This window comes from Cornus florida, unplaced genomic scaffold (genome assembly GCF_030987335.1).
Source record: "Cornus florida cultivar Cherokee Brave unplaced genomic scaffold, ASM3098733v1 CherokeeBrave_3.0.0_Hap2_Chr06, whole genome shotgun sequence".
Classification (NCBI taxonomy): domain Eukaryota; kingdom Viridiplantae; phylum Streptophyta; class Magnoliopsida; order Cornales; family Cornaceae; genus Cornus; species Cornus florida.
The window spans coordinates 101,718,676-101,736,966 of NW_026775576.1; the positions used below are offsets into that span (position 1 = coordinate 101,718,676).

Consider the following 18,291-nt stretch of genomic DNA (forward strand, 5'->3'; position numbering starts at 1 on the left):
GCCTATTACTCTGGACAAAGCCTGCCCTTATATTGGGCCCAGAAAAGTTGATTGGGTTGTGACAAGGCCTATAACAAAAAATCTAAAAGTCGCTTTCGGGCAACGTAAAGAATCCCAAGTCCCATAAGCCCCATAAAACTGGCCCACATATTTGCCTAATTTAAAACGAGAGCTTACGTAAATGGGTCCCAGTGTAGCTTTATGATGGGCACATGATGGCCGTTGATCTTACAACCGCCCGCAAATCTGAGGGGACACAATTGGGGTCAAAGAAGCATGTTGATGGGTCTCTTTGACCACGCAGCAAAACAGCTTTCCTAAATATAATAAATTAATTTTCCAACTTTGACTGGGCTGTCACTTCAATCGAGGCTCTCTTCTTTGAAAATCGTGGTGCTGCATTTGAAGTTACTATAATAGACATGGCCCCTTATTTTCACTCTCTATTTATATACTCCTACAATGTCTAAATTGCCCCCGTAATAACCAACTACTACTCCCCATTTTGAATTTCAAACCAACCTATCAATTTGGCAATGAAAGTTTATAGGATTATCTTAGTAATGTCACAATTTAATATTTTTGGATTCTTTATAGATAAAAAAAAATTACTGGAACAATTCATTTGATTAAATATTTTCTAAAAATTATTCTTAAAAAAATTTAAGAAAAAAAATAATCTTTTCCATTTTTTAGATAATAAAATTGAAAAGTATTGAGTTAACAAATTCAAAATTGGTTTTCACATGGAAAAGGAAAATGTGATAGATTTATTTTTTTAAAATTTAGAATAATATATTTTATACAAAAGAAAAAGAAAAAGAATTCTTTAAAAAAAAAACAAAGTGATTAGAAAGTTATGGACGTAATACAAAAGTCTTTGTATTCAACTTTTAAAGGCATACAAAATTAAATTTAGCCAATGCACAATTTAAAAGTTAATAATAAAATTATAAAAAAAAATACAGTTTGGTTGGTTTGGAGATTGCAGTGAAGAGTCTGAGGGTATAAATGTCAAAAAGCGACTGAAAAGCTATTTATGTTGTTTTATGGATAACAATAATGATAACATCTTTAATTGAAAAAACTATGGGGTTTATGGTTTGGTTTGACCACTGCTTCTTGGGCTCCATTACTCTGAGCCTCTCACATTTCTAATACTAATATTCTTCTCTCTCACCCCCTCGCCTTCTTTTTCTCTCTCTGAAAAATCTGTTTCTTACTTTTTCCATTGGCTTTTATTTGACTTGTATGCATTAGGGTTCTTTGTTCAATCGAATCAAATCTCACAAATTGCCAGCCACAGATTTTAATTGCAGATTGGTGGTCTGTTCAGTCGTCTTTTGACCAGCCAAGATCAAAACTTTGTAGCCAAGAGCTCCAGATCAATTGAGGTTGCAGAGACCATTCTTATTAGGTTTGACTTGAATCTACTTTTTCTCGTGTTGTTTGGATGTATCTCCAGAGTTTCTGACTTGATTAATCTGGGAAAGCTGGAATTGGGTTTTCTTTTTTGAAAAATTCTAGTTATCTGAGGCTGTAATTTTCTTTATCGATTTTTGCTGTTTAATTCACTTTTATCATGGAAATAGGAATGCTCGTTTGTGGTAATTTCCATAAGTCTAATTTCTTTCGATTTCGTATTTTGGAAAATTCAGCTGCCTAACTGAGTGATTTTGGGTTTCTACCTATCACTAATTTTTGGTTAAACTTGGGTCTTTTTGGATCTGAGCTGATTTTTTGTCCAGTTGATTGTGCGCTGATCCCGTTTTTAGCTGTTATTTGAGTTCCTAAGTTCTTCTGTATGAGAGTTCTAATTTAATTGGTAAAGTTCCCTTTTAGGATAGGGTAAGGTGATAAATACATATATATCTATATATATTATTGTCATGTCAATATGCCAATACGGTGGTATTTAGAAGAGTTCTAATCTAGTTTTTGCTTCTGATTTTTTTTTTTTTTTTCCCCAATTGTTGTGACTTTTTAGATCAATCTGGTTACTTGGCAAAGTTGGATAAGTAATCATTTCAGTGTATATAAATATTTAACAATATGAGCTGTTAAAGCTAATTCTTTGGTTCTTCACCGTAGTATAATTCATCGAAATTGAACTGCCCAATTGTGGTTTATCCATGCAATTTGGTTTACAAGTTCATTCTTTTTGGTGACCGTTTCCAAAATTAGGAAAATGGCAATCATTGTTGATGATATTGAACTTTTATAATGCCAAAGGTTGCATTTCATGGGGGATATTGTTATGCATTAACCAATCAGCGGATTTCGAATTCAGGTGGAAGTGCTATGAAAGCTCCCCACCCTTCATAGATAACATCATTTGTGTTGATGGTTTCAATTTTCTTTTTTGGAGCCATCATGGGTGAGGATTTTGTATCCAAACCCTATTTAAGGAATAGTAGAATCATTCGACTGCCATGGGATGACCGTATACTCTTTTAATTAAATTATTATGATTCAGTTTATATTTAAGAATTTCAGGCTTAGTTTTTATTATTATTTAATATTTAATCATTACTATGGTACCAAGACATAACTACCTTTCAAGGTTTCATGCGTGTTGATGTCCATTGTTTCCAATTTTTGATTTTGCAGGAGAATACTGAGCCTTGATACAGCCTAAAACCTTGTGCAGAGGATGGGGTGTTTCACAGTTTTGAAGAGTAAGAAGAAAAAATCTGAGCAGGCTACTTATGTCAAACGAGTCAACCCTCAGGAGCATACACCCACTACACTGCCTGAACCGCGTATCCAGACTCGTGCTTTGCAATCTGCGCCCCCAAGTTTTAGAAACAGAGTGAAACCTGTTCACCCAATTAATAGAGTGGCCAACAGTAGAACACGGGCATTATCTGCCCCATCTAGCCTCGATGCAGCAGAACAAGAGGCTCTCTCATCAATTGAATGTGACTGTGAGGAACAGGAAGAGCCAAAGGGTCGGGTTGGATCAATGAAGGAACATCGTTCCCCGAGTCCACAACCCCTACCTCTTCCTTCACCTCAGAGTGCTGCTGTTTTGAAGACGATGGGAAGCTTTAAAGCTGTAAATGCCAGCGTCCCTCCTCTCAATGCTTCTGGACCACTGCCTGTCCCTCCTCTCAATGCTTCTGGACCATTGCCTCTGCCTCCTATGGGAACACTACGTAACTTTTCATTTGAAGAAATTGCTGCTGCCTGCCATAATTTCTCCCCTGATCGATGCATGTCAGAAAGTCTTTCTTCCGTATTTTATAGAGCTTCCTTCGGCGATGATGCTTCTGTCTCAAAAAAGCTTGAAGCAACTGTCACTCGCCTTCACCCATCTGCCCAGGTAATATTTGATTATTTGGTTATTTCGGATTGGCTGACCAAGCTTTTTTTGTTATGATTCCTCTGCCTTACAAGGGATCAATTGATGTTTCCACTGGACTAGTCTAGGTTTGATAGCCATGCCTTCATTGGAGTTCAGCTATTGGGCTGAATTTGCAGCTTTCTTTCTTACCCAGTCACTTTTTAATCTTTTCACCATTCATACCCTAATCTTTTCACCATTCATACCCTGTTTACATGTGCACTGATGTATAACCAGTTTTGTCACTAGTATATACAGTAATTAAGAACAAATTTTTTTTCCTAGTTGATACTCACGCATCCACCCCTAAGGGATTGTTTGCACCCAAGAGGAGTCAAATGTTAGACCTTATACTTCATGAGGCACCAGGGCCAATTGACTTACCCACGGGAGCCAACCCCTTGGGGTACAGTAATTAAGAACATAGATCCTACACGATAAACTTAGCAAATTCTAATACATACAAATTCATACTGCCATCTTTGTGATGTCTTTTTTCTTTTTATTATCAATTTTTTACATATTTGAGCATCTGAACTTTCGGGAAAGTTCCAGCGTATTGTTGATTATAATCTCACCATTTTCGTGTTCTTCCAGGGTTTGAAGGAATTTATAAATGAGGTGAACACTCTTTCAACTTTGCAACATCCCTACCTCTGTAAATTGCTTGGTTTTCATGCACGTGAAGGATCAGAACAAAGAATGTTGGTTTTTGAAAGGCTTTGCCATGGGAGCTTAGACCGCCTTTTGTATGGGAGGTCAGATGGTCCCCCTATTGATTGGAATGCCAGGATGAAAGTTGCTTTATGTGCTGCACAAGGTCTCACTTTCTTACATGAGGAAGGGCCTTTCCAGGTAATCACAACTTTTACTAGTGTCTTAAAGTTATTTTAAGATTACTTGAAAAGTTTTAAATTCTAATGAATTAGTCTGGTCAATTTTTCCCCTTCGTTTAAGTTTCTGACTTTTGAATGAATGCTTTCCTTGTATTACAGGCAATGTTCAATGAATTCTCAACTGCCAATATACAGATTGACAAAGATTTTAGCGCAAAACTTTCAGGATATGGTTGCATTAGCCACATTCCAGAGGCAGAGATTTCCAGTAGTTCAGTTGTAAGTGCTCATAGTTAGAATTGTTATCTTGTTAATATTCCTTTTGATTCTAAAGATGCTCTTTTAATTTCGACAGACTTAAGAGGCGTGACTACTTTTGATCACGACTCTTAAACCTTCACATGTTGAGAGAAGAAAGAGGAGAAAATAGGGGGAAAGAATAAAAGTGTAACGCGTAAATACTTTTTTGTTAGGTTATAGAGAAGCACCATAGAGAAATCTAGGTTTGAGAACTTGTAGGGCTCACCGATGTTATTTCACGTAAGTGTACTTGTACATCATCCTTAATTTTGTATCATTAATGGAGCCCAAAGTTTTAAAGTGCTTCATATTATATTTTTATTGCTCAAGTCTGAAACATGATAAAGCAGTGAAGTTTCAACCTTGGGTCCACCGTTGTGAGATTACTAGATAAATAAATTTTTGTTTTCCTATACCTTCTGTTGAGAGCCCAAGCATGAGTAACTCTCTACAGTTGGAGTCATTTGCTGTACACAACCTCCATGTTTTTTTTTAAATGAGTTTTTTTTATCCTGCTTAATTATTCTCGTATTATAAACTTCTTTCAGGCCTCGGCAAATCTTTCAGTGGAGACACTGGAGAGAGGATTGCTAACCCCGAAGAGCAATGTTTGGAGTTTTGGAATTGTGCTTCTCGAGTTGCTTACCGGCAGGAAGAATCGTGACAGCCGCCATCCCAAGGAAGAATTGAACTTGGTTAAGTGGAGCCGGCCTTTTCTAGCTGATGATTGTAGATTGTCGTTGATCATGGACCCTCAGCTAAAAGGCCGCTTCCCATCCAAAGCAGCCCGGACAGTGGCTGATATTGCTCAAAAATGTCTTCAAATAGATCCATCAGAAAGACCCACCATGAGAACCATTGTAGACCGTCTTAAAAGCATACAAGACGTGAAGTATTCCTGCCGGTTCCCTCTTCAAGAGCCCGGCGCAATTGCTGGAAAACATATGTCAAGATCACCGAGCCTGAACGGGATCATTACTCCAGCTCCCAGGCTGAGTTTCTCCCCGTCTCCAACAAACAGACCATCAATTTCTCCAACTCGGCCACATGGATTACCTGTTTCTCTTCCTCCCCGATGTTCCTCCACTCTTTCTTTGGAGGAAATGGAACGACAGGAGAGCCGGAGATCATCGGCCTCAACTGTTCGAATGCCTAGTGTTAAAGGATTTTGATTGTTAATAGAGCATTTTTTTCATTTTTCGTTTTTTTTGTTTGTTTTTTTATTTTAATTTTACATGATATATAGAAGATAAAGATGTGTTTTCCCTACCTTCCATTCTTCAGGAAGATGATATGGAGAAGATGATATGTTGTAGATAAGTGTATCTTTCTGGGTTGGTTACTCTCCAATAACCAGAGCCCGTGTTCTGCTGATGATTCTTTTCCCTCTCTTTTTGATTCTTTGTTGCATCATATTTGATGAGGGTGATCTCAACCTTGTGTCATAGCTCCTTTCCTGGTGATTGATACTAAAAAATATGGATGGTTAGTCAGACGCGAAACGGCCATGGCTTCAACTAATCAACCGTTCTCTCTCCAAAGAAACACTGCAAAATATAGTTGTAATAGCTGTAGTAAAACCAGTAGATCATGAGTTGAAAAAGAGTTTGATTTACCTAAAGAGAAAAATGAAAAAAGAATTGACTTTGAAAAAACCAAATCATGGAAATTTTCTACTCTAAATTTGACTTAAAATACATGTATACAACCCTCTTTTAACTTAAAATCATTTATATAAACGTACAAACTATATGAAAAATAGACATGCAACTCTTGAAGCACTGGTATAATATTCCATCACACTTGAGGGAATGCGTATAAATTTTAACTACAAAAGAAAAAAGAAAAAATATATTTACAAAATGGAATTAAAAGAAGGGAAAACAACTTCAGGTAAGTCACGAAGGATCAGTTCAACTTTGGTGTCCAGAAAGCTCATCATCGTCTTCATCTTCATCCCCGCTTTCTTGCTCTTTAGCCACTGGAGCAATAACATCCTCATGAGGTCGTTCCTCACTCTCTTCAGTTGCTTGTGGCAGCACTTGTGATCCTGAACTGGCTTGTTGCTCAACAATCAAGCTTGTAAGACCATTCTGCTTCAGATAAATCTCCAAAGGCAGGCTTGCTACTTGAAGAAGACTCATCATGCTTATACGGGCTGGCCCTGGATTTGAGTCTTCTTCGCGACTGGGATGACAATTCAAGTCTAATTGTCCCTTGCCGGTTTCAGCAGACTTGCTGGACATGTTGCTTTGGCCGTTTGATTGTAACTCATTTCCCAATCTGGCTTCATTCTCTGAAGGATCAAGGTGTGATGTTACATGTCCAGAGGTGCTGTCTGCTTCTACTTCATCCTTGGACCCCCACATATATTGGTTCCTCTGGGCAATCTCAGCTTCACGCTCTGATTGACGCTTCTTTTTACGCATCATTAAGGTTTTAAAACGGCGTTTGACCGTCATGCAGACGTTGCATGTGCAAGTGGGCTTGTGCTTGCCTTTACCACTGGGGGGCTGAATGCACACAATGCACGAGCAGCCAGGGCGATGTCTAGGATGTTTTGTAGTGGTTGCTACTGATGTAGCACCTGGGTCACTTGCATTGTCTCCAGAACTTGCTGCATTGGCCATAGCATCTAGGCCAGTGGATTCATGATCCTGTGCTAGCCTATGGCTTGTTGCAATCCTTCGTTTTCTGAAATCTATACGACAACAGAAAAAAGAAAACCACCGTCACAAATCTTTGAACATTCAGAAATAGTGACACACCTCATAGAGTAAAATTTCAGCTAGAAAAATTAAATGTTATAAGCAGATGTGAATGCATATAAATCGACATAATGTTCCAACATTTCGTAACGAGAAACCATCATGTGCATGCTTTATGGATCAATTAGATTCAACAAAGTTTCACTTTCACCAATTTGAACACACATTTATCAAATGTACACAAAATGCAAAAGCATGATCCTCGGAAGGCTATATACTAGCACAAATTAAGTCAATTAACCATTTATGCTGGTTTCTCCCCATTTATGCTTTAGTACCCCAAAAAATTATTTCAATGCTCCTATGAGAGAACAGCAACCAGACGAAGGATACGGATACTCTATTCCAAAGGGATGATTTATCATATAGGTTCATCAAACTTGCATATGATTTTCTATTATGCACACGTTATTGCTGCATTATTCCTGGAACCCTCAAGTAGCAATTACTGCTATCCATAAACCCCAACCAGCCTATTAATACGCTTACACATTACATGAACATGACATGAAAAAAGAAGCTATATTCATAAATTAGCATCATACCTTTATTCAGTCTCAGAAGATGTTCAAGTTCCCTTGGGTTCAATTCATTTGGTGCAGAACAAGAGCACCTGAGGACACAAATAATTAAGCATAAAACATTTTATCATTTTCTCTAAGTTCTTGTCTCATAAAATGTTCATTGTGTTGAAAAAACCATGACAAACCTGCTTCGATCCCAATCATTATCAGGACATGTCCACTTAGGGGGGAGAAGAATATTGGCCGGCAACCTTCGCCATTTAGAACAAGTATCGCATTGAGCCCACTGCTCTTGCCCCCTGGATTATCAAGCTTATCAAGTTCAGCACTAGATGAATATATCTAAGAAGAACCCAGAGAAAGAGTGGTAGAATAGTATGTATCTTCAAGCATATATAGCAGAAATATATAATTACATTAGGCAAAGGAAAACAGAAGATACTCTGCCTGCTTTACAGTGCAAGTGGCACCATAACACGCCAGTGTAATTGGTACCACAATTTTAGTGCTTGACAACAAGATCTATGAGATAATTTAAGAAACCAGGTTACAGCTCCGATGATTTGATCTTGAGGAATCTTGAACAGTGAAGAAGGATCAAGAAACTTGTATTTTTATTTGACCTACTCATATGATGCATCTAAAAGTCCTGATTATTGCAGGAATGCCATATGAAAATCAAATCAAGGAATGAATATAGTCTTCCTCTGACAAAAAACAAATTTTACTCCAGATAACCAGAGTGTTGGAACTACATCCTTAAATCTGAAGCTTATAGCTATCAAGAATAGTTACCAGTTTGAGAAGTGGACAATGAAAAAGTGTCAAATGGAAAATTTATATACTCCATAATTCACTTGAATAAAAAGGGATCTAACCCAAGGGTAATGCAAATGCTATTTTCCATGTTTGAAATTTGAATAACTTCTCCATATGTTTGAAATTTGAATAAGGGGACCAGCAGGAAGATATCATTACTACTAATTGTTTCCCATTAATTTTAGAAATTGGTTCCTGGGGAAATGGGTTTTCCCTCGTTGCAAAGGAATTTCTTTAACCTGGTCCAGATAAGATCCTTTCTATATGGGCCTCATGGTTGTATTTTCAGTAGCACACTAAATTGCATTGTAAAAGATTATTGAATGCTTACCCAGATGTGCGGACAGTGAAAATGCTCCTCTTCCGAAAAATAGGGGGTTCCTACATGACAAAATACATATCAACCGAAAAAGCAGTAGCTAGCTTACTAAAATAACAAGGTAGCATTTATGATTCAAAACTGTCAACGTTCATCAAATCATTTGGGCATTTGACATGATATATCTAAAACTGCTTCTTTCGGATGGAAGTCAATAACTGGCTGTGAATGCTTATGCATCTTAAGTGCCAATAGTATATATATAAACAACAGGTATGTAAAATGCTCCAAAAGGATGTTTAAACCAAACCTTGATAAAGGGTCCTACTCTCAAGAATTCAATGTAACTAAAATTTTGTGATTGCCGAAGGGGCATCTTCAAATACACCCCTAATAGGGTGACAGCAGGGCTTCTTATAAATATTGTGTAAATACTTAATAGAGACCTTATAGGACTTGTCAAAGATTTGACATTAACATGCAACATTGTATGCATTTTTTCTTTTCTTTTTAATAACTTTACAAAGGACCCACAAGGTAAAAGCCTTCACAATACATAAAAATTTCAAGGTTTCAGGAAAATTGCAAGGCATCAATTTAGAATTTTCTCTACTATGGAATCTTATACATTTCTCACATTCCCCTCAATATCAATGCAATTCTGGAGTTCCCTCGGCAGACAGATCTGATGTTTCTAAATTTCTAATATATGTTGGAAGATAGAAGTCTAATTGAACAAGGTACAAACAATACAATATTTGAAATTGTGGGAAATTCTCTTACCTCATATTCTTCAAACTCATGATCTTCAATCGTGACAACGCTTGGTTCAACACTAGGAGCTGGGCAGAGCATATCCTGAGCCTCTTCCCATGTAAGTTTCAGCTCCAGAGCATCCTGGCTATCAATGAGTAACCTCTTACTTTTTGACCCAATATTTCGACTTTTTTTCCTCTCTGGGCCCAGCATTGATGGTGGCAGCGAACCATCCCTTGCCTTTCCCCCATGCTTCTCAGTAATATGCCAGCCGAAATCCCCACTGGCTGAATTCAAATGTCTCGACAATGCATTTAGATGGGAATCTGTGCTTCCCTTGAGCGACTGAAGACCAGAGTAACTATTTGTTATAGGTAGATTCTCAATAACAAACTAAAAGAAAGGTTCACTTGAAAGAGTGTCATTGGACATAGCAGACAGATGGGTGTCCTAATTAGTTCATAATTTATATATTAAACTTATATGTTTCAACTTTGCCAGTATGAAAACTGGCTGTGCTTTATGCAGATTGAAGTCCTAGAGTAGGGAATATTATCATGGAAAATATTGGAATAAAGAAGACCACCACAAAAGCTCACTACCTGCATAATAATAGAGTTTGATGCTTTCCGGAATCCCATTAGAAGTTTTCCTTCCGGATCCATGCGGCTGAATGTTACTGCAACAGAAAATATTAAATTCGTTAAAAAAGGAGTACTAATGTACCTCGATTCCTAGAAAAAAAAAAAAAAAAAAAAAAAAAAAAAAAAAAAAAAAAAAAAAAAAAAAAAAAAGATATTATTGGAACTTAGATGGCCTTTTATAACGTTGCAGCAGTAATTGACAACATTCTCTTGCATGAGGTGTCCGTTAACATACAATTACGTTATTTGAAACAGCAGAACATCAGTTTTTAGAATAAGTTTAGGATCGAAGTCCCCAAAAACAGCAAATCAATCATAGCAGACAGAAAAGAGGAACACATATAAGAATGAAATTTTCAAACCTTCTCACTTATTGAAGCTTGTAATGAAAACCAAATGCTTAGAGATTCAGTGTTACCAGCGCTTTAGTATATGAGACAAAAGGGGGTACATATAGACATCACAACAGTTTTAGTAAATATTAAAATGATTGGCAACGTATATACAAGTCACAGAAGGAGTGAAAACTTGATAATCATAACAAGATAACTAAAGTAATTACTATCACAACCATACCAAACCACTGAAATGCATGTCTATTGAAAGCTCAAGCAAAGAAGGCATTGAATTATACCAGTATCTCCAGCTTGTAATTGCATGGACTGTATGCAAGGGGTTACACCCTCTAAAACATACATCCTGCTGTTATTATTTGGCCAGAATCTGAACTGAAACACCCATTCTTTCCCCTTCACATCTTGAATTCTCAGAGGAAGGCCCTCTGGTTGAGAAATAGGTGGAAAATATGCCTGTATAATGATTCAGATTATTCATAATACAGCAAAGGTCTCATCAAAAGAAAGGTTTAGAATTACATTCAATAAAATAAATTATAAATTCCATCAGCTGAAAAGCAAGGACAATTAGATGATACGGAACTTACTTCAGCACATGCTTTTGGGAGAACCAAGCGACCAATTCGACCAGCATCACTGGCACTCAGAACTTTTTCAAATAATGGCACTATGGTTGAATTCGAGCTTGAAGAAAATACAGTTAAAGAAATCACCATCATAGACAGTAGAAAAATATGAAGCCTGTGGTGCATAGTTTTAATAATTGGTTAATAATAGCCAAGGAAAAAAAAAAAAAAAAAATCAATAATCATGGATACTCTCCAGATATCTGCTGTAACTCTTGATCAGTAATCCTGGGCCAATAACGAGGAAGCAACTGATTCTTCACCCGTCCCTCAGCAGGTGGCCTTGCAACACGTATTTGAGGAACCATATTGGCACTTGCATCCAGACCTGCAGCAAGGAAGGACTTCGGAGGCTTGGGCAAAAGATGGTGAGACTTAGATCCCTGTTGAAAAGAAGAAATTGTCCTCAATTCCCTTTCTTCAACAACCGAACCAGGAAAAGCAATTGGTTTTCCTGAAGGAGCAGCTAAGGCAATAGTCAGGTTTGTCTGAGCCAATGACTCGTATACATCTTTGACACCCATATTTGCTTTATACATGTCTAATTTTGCATTCTGAGATGATCCAATGGATGCTTGATTGAAATTTGACATACATGTGATTCCAAATTCTCCTGGAGGAGGCAAAAGTTCTTCCTGTTTCGTTGGACCAAGAGATCCATTTGTATTATCATCCTGAGAAGGAAGCAAGTGTTTCAGGCCACTACGATCGGCACTACTGCCCAACTGCTCGACCTTCATTTTTTCAATATTACCACCATCCAATTGATTGTCCACAGAAGTGTAGTTCATTTCGCCACCATTATTTGCTTCTGACATGCTAAATACTTTCGGCTTGTCATCACTTGGGATCTGCATGAAAATTTAGAATCATTATAGATACTTGAAGATTGGAGGAAAGTATTGGGAAAAACTCCTCTAGTCAAACTTTGGAAAAATCAAAGGCCAATAAAGTCTTAAATATTTTCTAAAATTATATTTATTATATGCAAGAAAGAACTAAGCAGATAAAAACTCCACCAGAAAATGTCACAATAGTTAAACCGGAAAGTTATCAACCAATTGTTTCGGTACTGACCAAAAATATTCATTATCCCTTATTGGAGCTTAATTAATTCGTAGTGGAATCAATTAACACCTTCACAGCTGAGGAAGTGTCTATAAATGACAAGCACCAAATTATAGCCCCAACTAGTGTCATTTAAAATACAGAACCCTTTACTTGAACTATTCATTAAACAGTGAATAATTCTAAATCTGAACTGCTTATTTGTATATGATGGACTGAAGCATTAACACAACCAGTTTTCAGATTTGGCATTTTGTAGCCATTATGATGATAGGGTTCAACTAGAAAAACTTATTAACAAGTTAAACATTTCCCAGTTCTATGGAGGTATACATGTGTAATATGTCCAAAGGATTGCGTAGATGCATATGTGCATTGTGCATTGATCTTACAGGATGAAGTCCTGAACTTTTCATGCAGTTAATACAGCTTACGCCACCACAATCAAGTAGCTCAAGCAAAGAGCTGGAGGCAATGCATCCGCAATGAAGACGCTGTCAATACCAAAATCAAGTAGATATCAGAGGACAGCATTACAAGATAGAAATGACCTGGTACACAACCTGTTAGGCAGAGAATGAAAGCAACCAATAATGCCACCAGCTCACCTTGCCACACGAAGTGCAATCCCTCCAACCAGTGTCTTTTGAGTGGAACATGTCACAGAAGACTAGTTGGTCGTAAGCAGACCTGGAGTCATAAAGATGCCAAAATTTGTATGTGTCATATGAGAATCCATAATCTCCTCGTATAAGGATAATTTTCAGCTTAAAGTGTAACATTGCATTAAATGATGACAATGAGTCCAAATTGGCAATTTTAGTCATTTACCAAATTCATCAAAAACAACAAGAGATCTACAACTTCTGATTTAATGAAAAGGATTAGTTTAGTAAAATTACAAGCCACTTGTGAAGATGAAGTGGGGCTAGGAAACTATTAGGCCCCTTGCAGTCAACTTCAAGGCCTGAACTGCTGTCAGGTCTTGGAATATCCAGGCTTTCACTCTTTTCTGGCCTTCTCAGCTACCTATGCTGTTAGGTGAAACCTTCCTAATCTACCACCTTCTGTTTAATTAAGTTTTGCTAATCTACTACCATGAACCATGGCTATCATTATCAATAAATGGCCCCAAACTATGTTACCTAGATTACCATTAGCACATTTTCAACGGGACTGTCTGTCAAAGGAATAACAGAACAGATGACGAAAACACTCTATGTTTCATTGAGTACCTTTCAGGTTTGTTACTTCTATTACATGAATATCTGAATTCTGAAAATGAGAGTAAGTACCCATGTCCAAGATAACGATGAAGAAAAGACGGCCACAGCAACAACAATATATTTTTCACTGGAAATCACTGAGCTTGAGGTAGTCTACCAATCCACGGTGCTCAATCCAAACTGGAATTTGGGTCAAGGCCTAGACCAAAGGTGCCTAGTAGCGTAAGGCCAAATGAATAGAATGAACATATTTGGATACTCAGTTACATGCTTGAATAAACGATCTCAAAGCATGGTTTAGTATATGAATACCATATTCTTGAAAGGATTTGCTCCTGTCATATCATCGACATTGTATTTATCATTGATTATCAACAACAACAATAATAATAATAATAACCATAATGACTTTTCTAGAATATATCTCAATCATCTATGTTTAATAATGAAACTCGTAACATATGGGACACAATAGAATGACACTACCACAATACTAATGCATTCTGATGTCCAAATTAGCAGTCAAAAGGAAATAATGTAATACAACCTAAATAAATAAAAAAATACATAAATAGAATTTAGAAAAATTGCTAAGAAAAGAAGAAAAGTCTTACACATTAATAACCCCAAGAAAAAGACAAAATACCCAACATAAGAAAAACAAAAAGACATAAATTAAAACCTGAGATAAACCCACAGATTACAGATCTTATGGACCTAACAAACAGGTCTCTGTGCGAACAATACCATGTATGTATATACATGTATCAAAATTATAGTATACAATAAGGAGATCTGAATTACCCGCACTTATCACATAGATTGGCGAATCCACCAGATCTCAAAGCCCAACCCTTTTTCCATTCAGAGGACGATGATGCCCCGCACAAAGCATTCATGCAGACTTTGGACGCCATTCGTGAACTCAAATCTGTTAAATTCAAACAATCAAATACAAATCAAAAAAAGCCCTAACAAATCCTGCTTCGAATCTGAACGTTCACAGGAAGAGAAATACGAAAAATTGGTCAACTAACGGAGCAATATTAAAGAGTAGATGAGTAGAAGAAACAACAGCTAACCTCAAATTTCTATATATAAAACTACACAAATACTGCTTTATGTTAATCTGAGAAAGCGAAGAAGATGAGGGATGTGTTCTATTTTTGTAGATTTCATAGTACTCAAAAGTTGGGACCTTTCAATCTCCGGAATCAAATAGTGGAATTGACGAACTAGGCAGGTGTCAGATTCCGGTGAACGGACAGTAGATCGGCGATAGAGGTTCGGCCGGCAAAACATGTATGTGCATGCAGAGTTGCAGAGAAGGAAGCACAAAAATGCATGCACGAATAAGATACTTCAAGACTCAGCGAGACTCCCACTTTTTCTTCTGCCCCACTAACCTCTGTTTGTTTCCGTTATTATAAAATAAATAAATTCCTTTTTTTTTTTTTTTTTTTTTTTCACGCCGTTAGTTTACTATAAATTTAAAATTCAGACAACGGAAACTGAGAAAATACTTTCTGTACTTGCTTGCGTATGGTATTTTTGGTGAATTCGCCATATAAATAATAAAATTGAAAATCGTTTTATGACATCACCATTTGTATTATGACATCACCAAAATCTTGAATGTATAAGTTTCCTGTTTGAGTATATATTAAATAATAAATAAATAAAATCATGTGTGCCACTATATAAAGGTTTTTCAATTTATTTTCATTGAATTGGCAAGTTAACTGAGAAGTGAATGATTTGATTGTACAGTAACCAAAAGTAAGTGCATGGATAAAAGTAAGAAAAAACAAGAAAAATAAAATGTTAGTAAACTAGATAAATTATTGGAAATTTTCCAACAATGTATTCTTCCCGTCAATGTTGTGTAATTATTTTCTATTATCAATCATAGGGAGTGTCCATTGACCAAATGGACTACATGGTGGATACAAAGAAAACCCAATAATTTTTTCCATAAATCATGCAAATTTTCAAGCACACATAATATCTCTTGTAAATTAGAGCCTAGAGGGGAGTAATTATAGTGATATATTATTTTTCACTAAAATTTCAAATTTAAAAATGTGTACTTAAAATACAAGTTTGTGTTTGCCCTATTTAAGATAATTTTAAAAAGTTCTAGATAGAATTCAGGTGAGAAACGAAACAATACCTCAAATAAAAATAAATGTGATATGAACAAGAATGGAGAGAGATGCTCCCACCCTATCCATCCCCATTTATTTTATGAAATACCCCATTTTTATTAAATATACTAAAATACATTAATTAACTTCCTTGATTCTTTTATATTGATTTTTCATATTGAGTTTGAATACTGAAAATACATTCTTGTAAAATAATAATTAAAGAGAAATGCATAATTTTAAAGTCATAATTTGAGTGAGACAAAGCAATACCAGAAAAGAGAATCCTAATATTTTAAATAGGGACAAAAAGGGGATAGAGAGATGGAGAATCCTTCCCTAAACATAATCATCGTCCCAATTGTCATTCCTACACGCACCGTTAATTGAAGAAGTGTAAACAAATTATGTAAATAATAAAACAATAGAAAATAGTTCTATTGTAGCATTATGTATTGCTAACAATCATTTCATTCCCCCAAAAAAAAAAAAATCTTGATGGATAAAACAAAATTTAGAATTTTCTTAATACTCCTACTATTTTCCATTTTATTTTTTAATCATTGACATGGAGGAGAATTTCTTTTCAAATATCAGATTCAAAAAGACAAAATAATTTTAGAAATACTTGTATTTCCTTTTGTTGTTTTATTTTTATTATTGTCAAAGTAAAATGGCTTCGAGAAAAAATATATAATTATTTTATTTTGAGAAAAAAAAAAAAGAAGATATATTAGTACGAAATAGGAGGTCACTCAAGCATATATCTCTAGCTAAAGCCATCCTTTTTCTCTCGTGTAATGGAATGAGTATCAAAAATCAAGAGCTTATTATTACTCCGTAAATAAAGTTGATAATGCACGGCTAAGGACAGCACCGTAAAATGCGCCACTAAGCCGCTTTTTATCCAAGTGCGTATTTCACTATTCAACATAAGGGGAAGAGAATCTAAAGGTCGAATTACTATTGCTTCCCCATCGTAGTACCCATATTACGATTACACCATCCAAAAGTCTTCCTTATCGACACTGGAAGCATTGAAACATAACGATCACCGTCGATTACATTTTCTTTGTCAATCAGATCCAACGATAAGGATTATCAGATGACGTCATTTTAGTAGGTGGTGATGTTAGTTGCCCCAAAGCATGGGTACCTACTACATACATAGTGAAATGGAAATGCTAACCCACGCGCCGGAAAGGTGACGTGCTGACCACCGAATCCACTTTTCACGTGGAGGTCATGCGTGTGTGTAGGTACAACTTGGTGACACCTTCAAACTGTTCAAAGTGGGAAGATCAATTTGGTAATAGTAGTTAATAAACAATGAATGAATTATAAACTCACTTGTCATCGTTTTAAATTTAAAATATGTAAAAATAAATAATTTTAAATTTATTATTCACCGCAAGAATTATTGTTCATAAATAATAATACAATTTAAATTACAAAAATGAAACAAAAAAAGAAAATTAATAGAGATATTTCATGACACGAGTGAGTTTAGTTTAAACACAAAGAAAAAGAAAGAGAAAAATATGCTCCACATAGATTACTCCCAATTTAAATATATATTTAATTCTATATTTTGTACTAGTATTAATAAGAAGAGTTTCGGACTTTTGTTAAGAAGGGTGATCACCTCCACCTCTTTAATAAGAAACTCGTATTCTCAATAATATTTTGTTTGAAAATGAGTATATTCCAATATTACATAAATTAAATATATATATATATATATATATATATATATAAGGTTAATGAATACATTTATGTATGCCTCATGCAATAAAGTTTTGCCATTATCCTTTTCTTTTTTCGCTGCATCTTCTTATTATTTTTCTTTTTCTTTTTCTTTTTCTTTTTTTCCTGGAATTTTTTTTTTATTGGTTTGGTGGTGGAAGTGGCCATGATAGTCGGCGATATATGGCAAAGATGTAACTTACATCATGTAAGGTAAGGAGAGTGAAGTTGGTGGGGGGTTTCAATGGGTTTGAGTCTTGAGAAGATAAAAGAGGGCAGATGAAAGATTAAAAATTATGTTTGTGTGAACATTTTATACATAACAGCACGAAATTAGGGAGAAAATCAAATTACAACATTCTTGTAGGTAGCACTTAATTGAAAAAGGAGAACACACCACTTTTATATGAACTCTCAATAAATTTGATGTTATACAAAATGATTCATGAACATACACACACGCGTCAACAGAGAACTCTAAAATTACACAAATTACGAGAAAATAAATTAAATATAAATTTCAATATTTATCTTTCATCTTCTAACAAGTTGGTTGACATTCTCCAAACACTTTTAAAGTCTCCAATAAATTTAGTTTAATCTTTCAACAATGTTTCCCGTAAATTAAATTTGTTTTTCATTTCCAACTTGACAAGGTTCTTTTTGAAACTATTTCCACCAGGAGACTATGAATAAATCTGTCAATTGATCATTCATCATGGTATCTTTCACATACTTCAAAATTCTTTTAGCAACCTCCTAATGACTTGAAAATGTTTTTTTCCATGAAGTGACTTCGCGAACTGATAC

At 35.6% G+C, this 18,291-nt stretch overlaps 2 protein-coding genes across 3 annotated transcripts; one reads left to right on the plus strand and one right to left on the minus strand.

Moving 5' to 3' along the window:
* Positions 1-1,095: 1,095 nt before the first annotated feature.
* On the plus strand, positions 1,096-5,856 carry LOC132313407 (probable serine/threonine-protein kinase PBL1). Its single transcript, XM_059812157.1, has 5 exons — positions 1,096-1,417; positions 2,611-3,325; positions 3,944-4,201; positions 4,342-4,461; positions 5,031-5,856. Exons 2-5 carry the CDS (start codon positions 2,654-2,656, stop codon positions 5,652-5,654), a joined length of 1,674 nt encoding a protein of 557 aa, XP_059668140.1. The 5' UTR covers positions 1,096-1,417; positions 2,611-2,653; the 3' UTR covers positions 5,655-5,856.
* A 339-nt stretch (positions 5,857-6,195) lies between these two features.
* On the minus strand, positions 6,196-15,143 carry LOC132313406 (B3 domain-containing transcription repressor VAL2-like). 2 transcript variants are annotated; one of them, XM_059812156.1, is made up of 13 exons: positions 14,787-15,143; positions 14,393-14,519; positions 12,971-13,052; positions 12,755-12,856; positions 11,487-12,145; positions 11,256-11,352; positions 10,947-11,121; positions 10,271-10,347; positions 9,696-10,013; positions 8,925-8,974; positions 7,960-8,073; positions 7,796-7,863; positions 6,196-7,183 (listed from the first exon to the last, which is right to left on the minus strand). In XM_059812156.1, exons 2-13 carry the CDS (start codon positions 14,503-14,505, stop codon positions 6,396-6,398), a joined length of 2,643 nt encoding a protein of 880 aa, XP_059668139.1. In that variant the 5' UTR covers positions 14,506-14,519; positions 14,787-15,143; the 3' UTR covers positions 6,196-6,395. The 2 variants fall into 2 exon arrangements, with proteins under 2 accessions (XP_059668139.1, XP_059668138.1); XM_059812155.1 differs by having other exon boundaries at positions 14,671-15,143.
* Between the last annotated feature and the right edge of the window lie 3,148 nt (positions 15,144-18,291).

Coding starts and splice junctions, on each gene's coding strand:
- LOC132313407 (XM_059812157.1), top strand. CDS start 2,654: ATGGGGTGTTTCACAGTTTTGAAGAGTAAGAAGAAAAAATCTGAGCAG. Junction 3,326..3,943: donor GCCTTCACCCATCTGCCCAG/GTAATATTTGAT, acceptor GTGTTCTTCCAG/GGTTTGAAGGAATTTATAAA. Junction 4,202..4,341: donor ATGAGGAAGGGCCTTTCCAG/GTAATCACAACT, acceptor CTTGTATTACAG/GCAATGTTCAATGAATTCTC.
- LOC132313406 (XM_059812156.1), bottom strand. CDS start 14,505: ATGGCGTCCAAAGTCTGCATGAATGCTTTGTGCGGGGCATCATCGTCC. Junction 10,348..10,946: donor ATTACAAGCTGGAGATACTG/GTATAATTCAAT, acceptor TTTCTGTTGCAG/TAACATTCAGCCGCATGGAT. Junction 7,864..7,959: donor AATGATTGGGATCGAAGCAG/GTTTGTCATGGT, acceptor TTGTGTCCTCAG/GTGCTCTTGTTCTGCACCAA.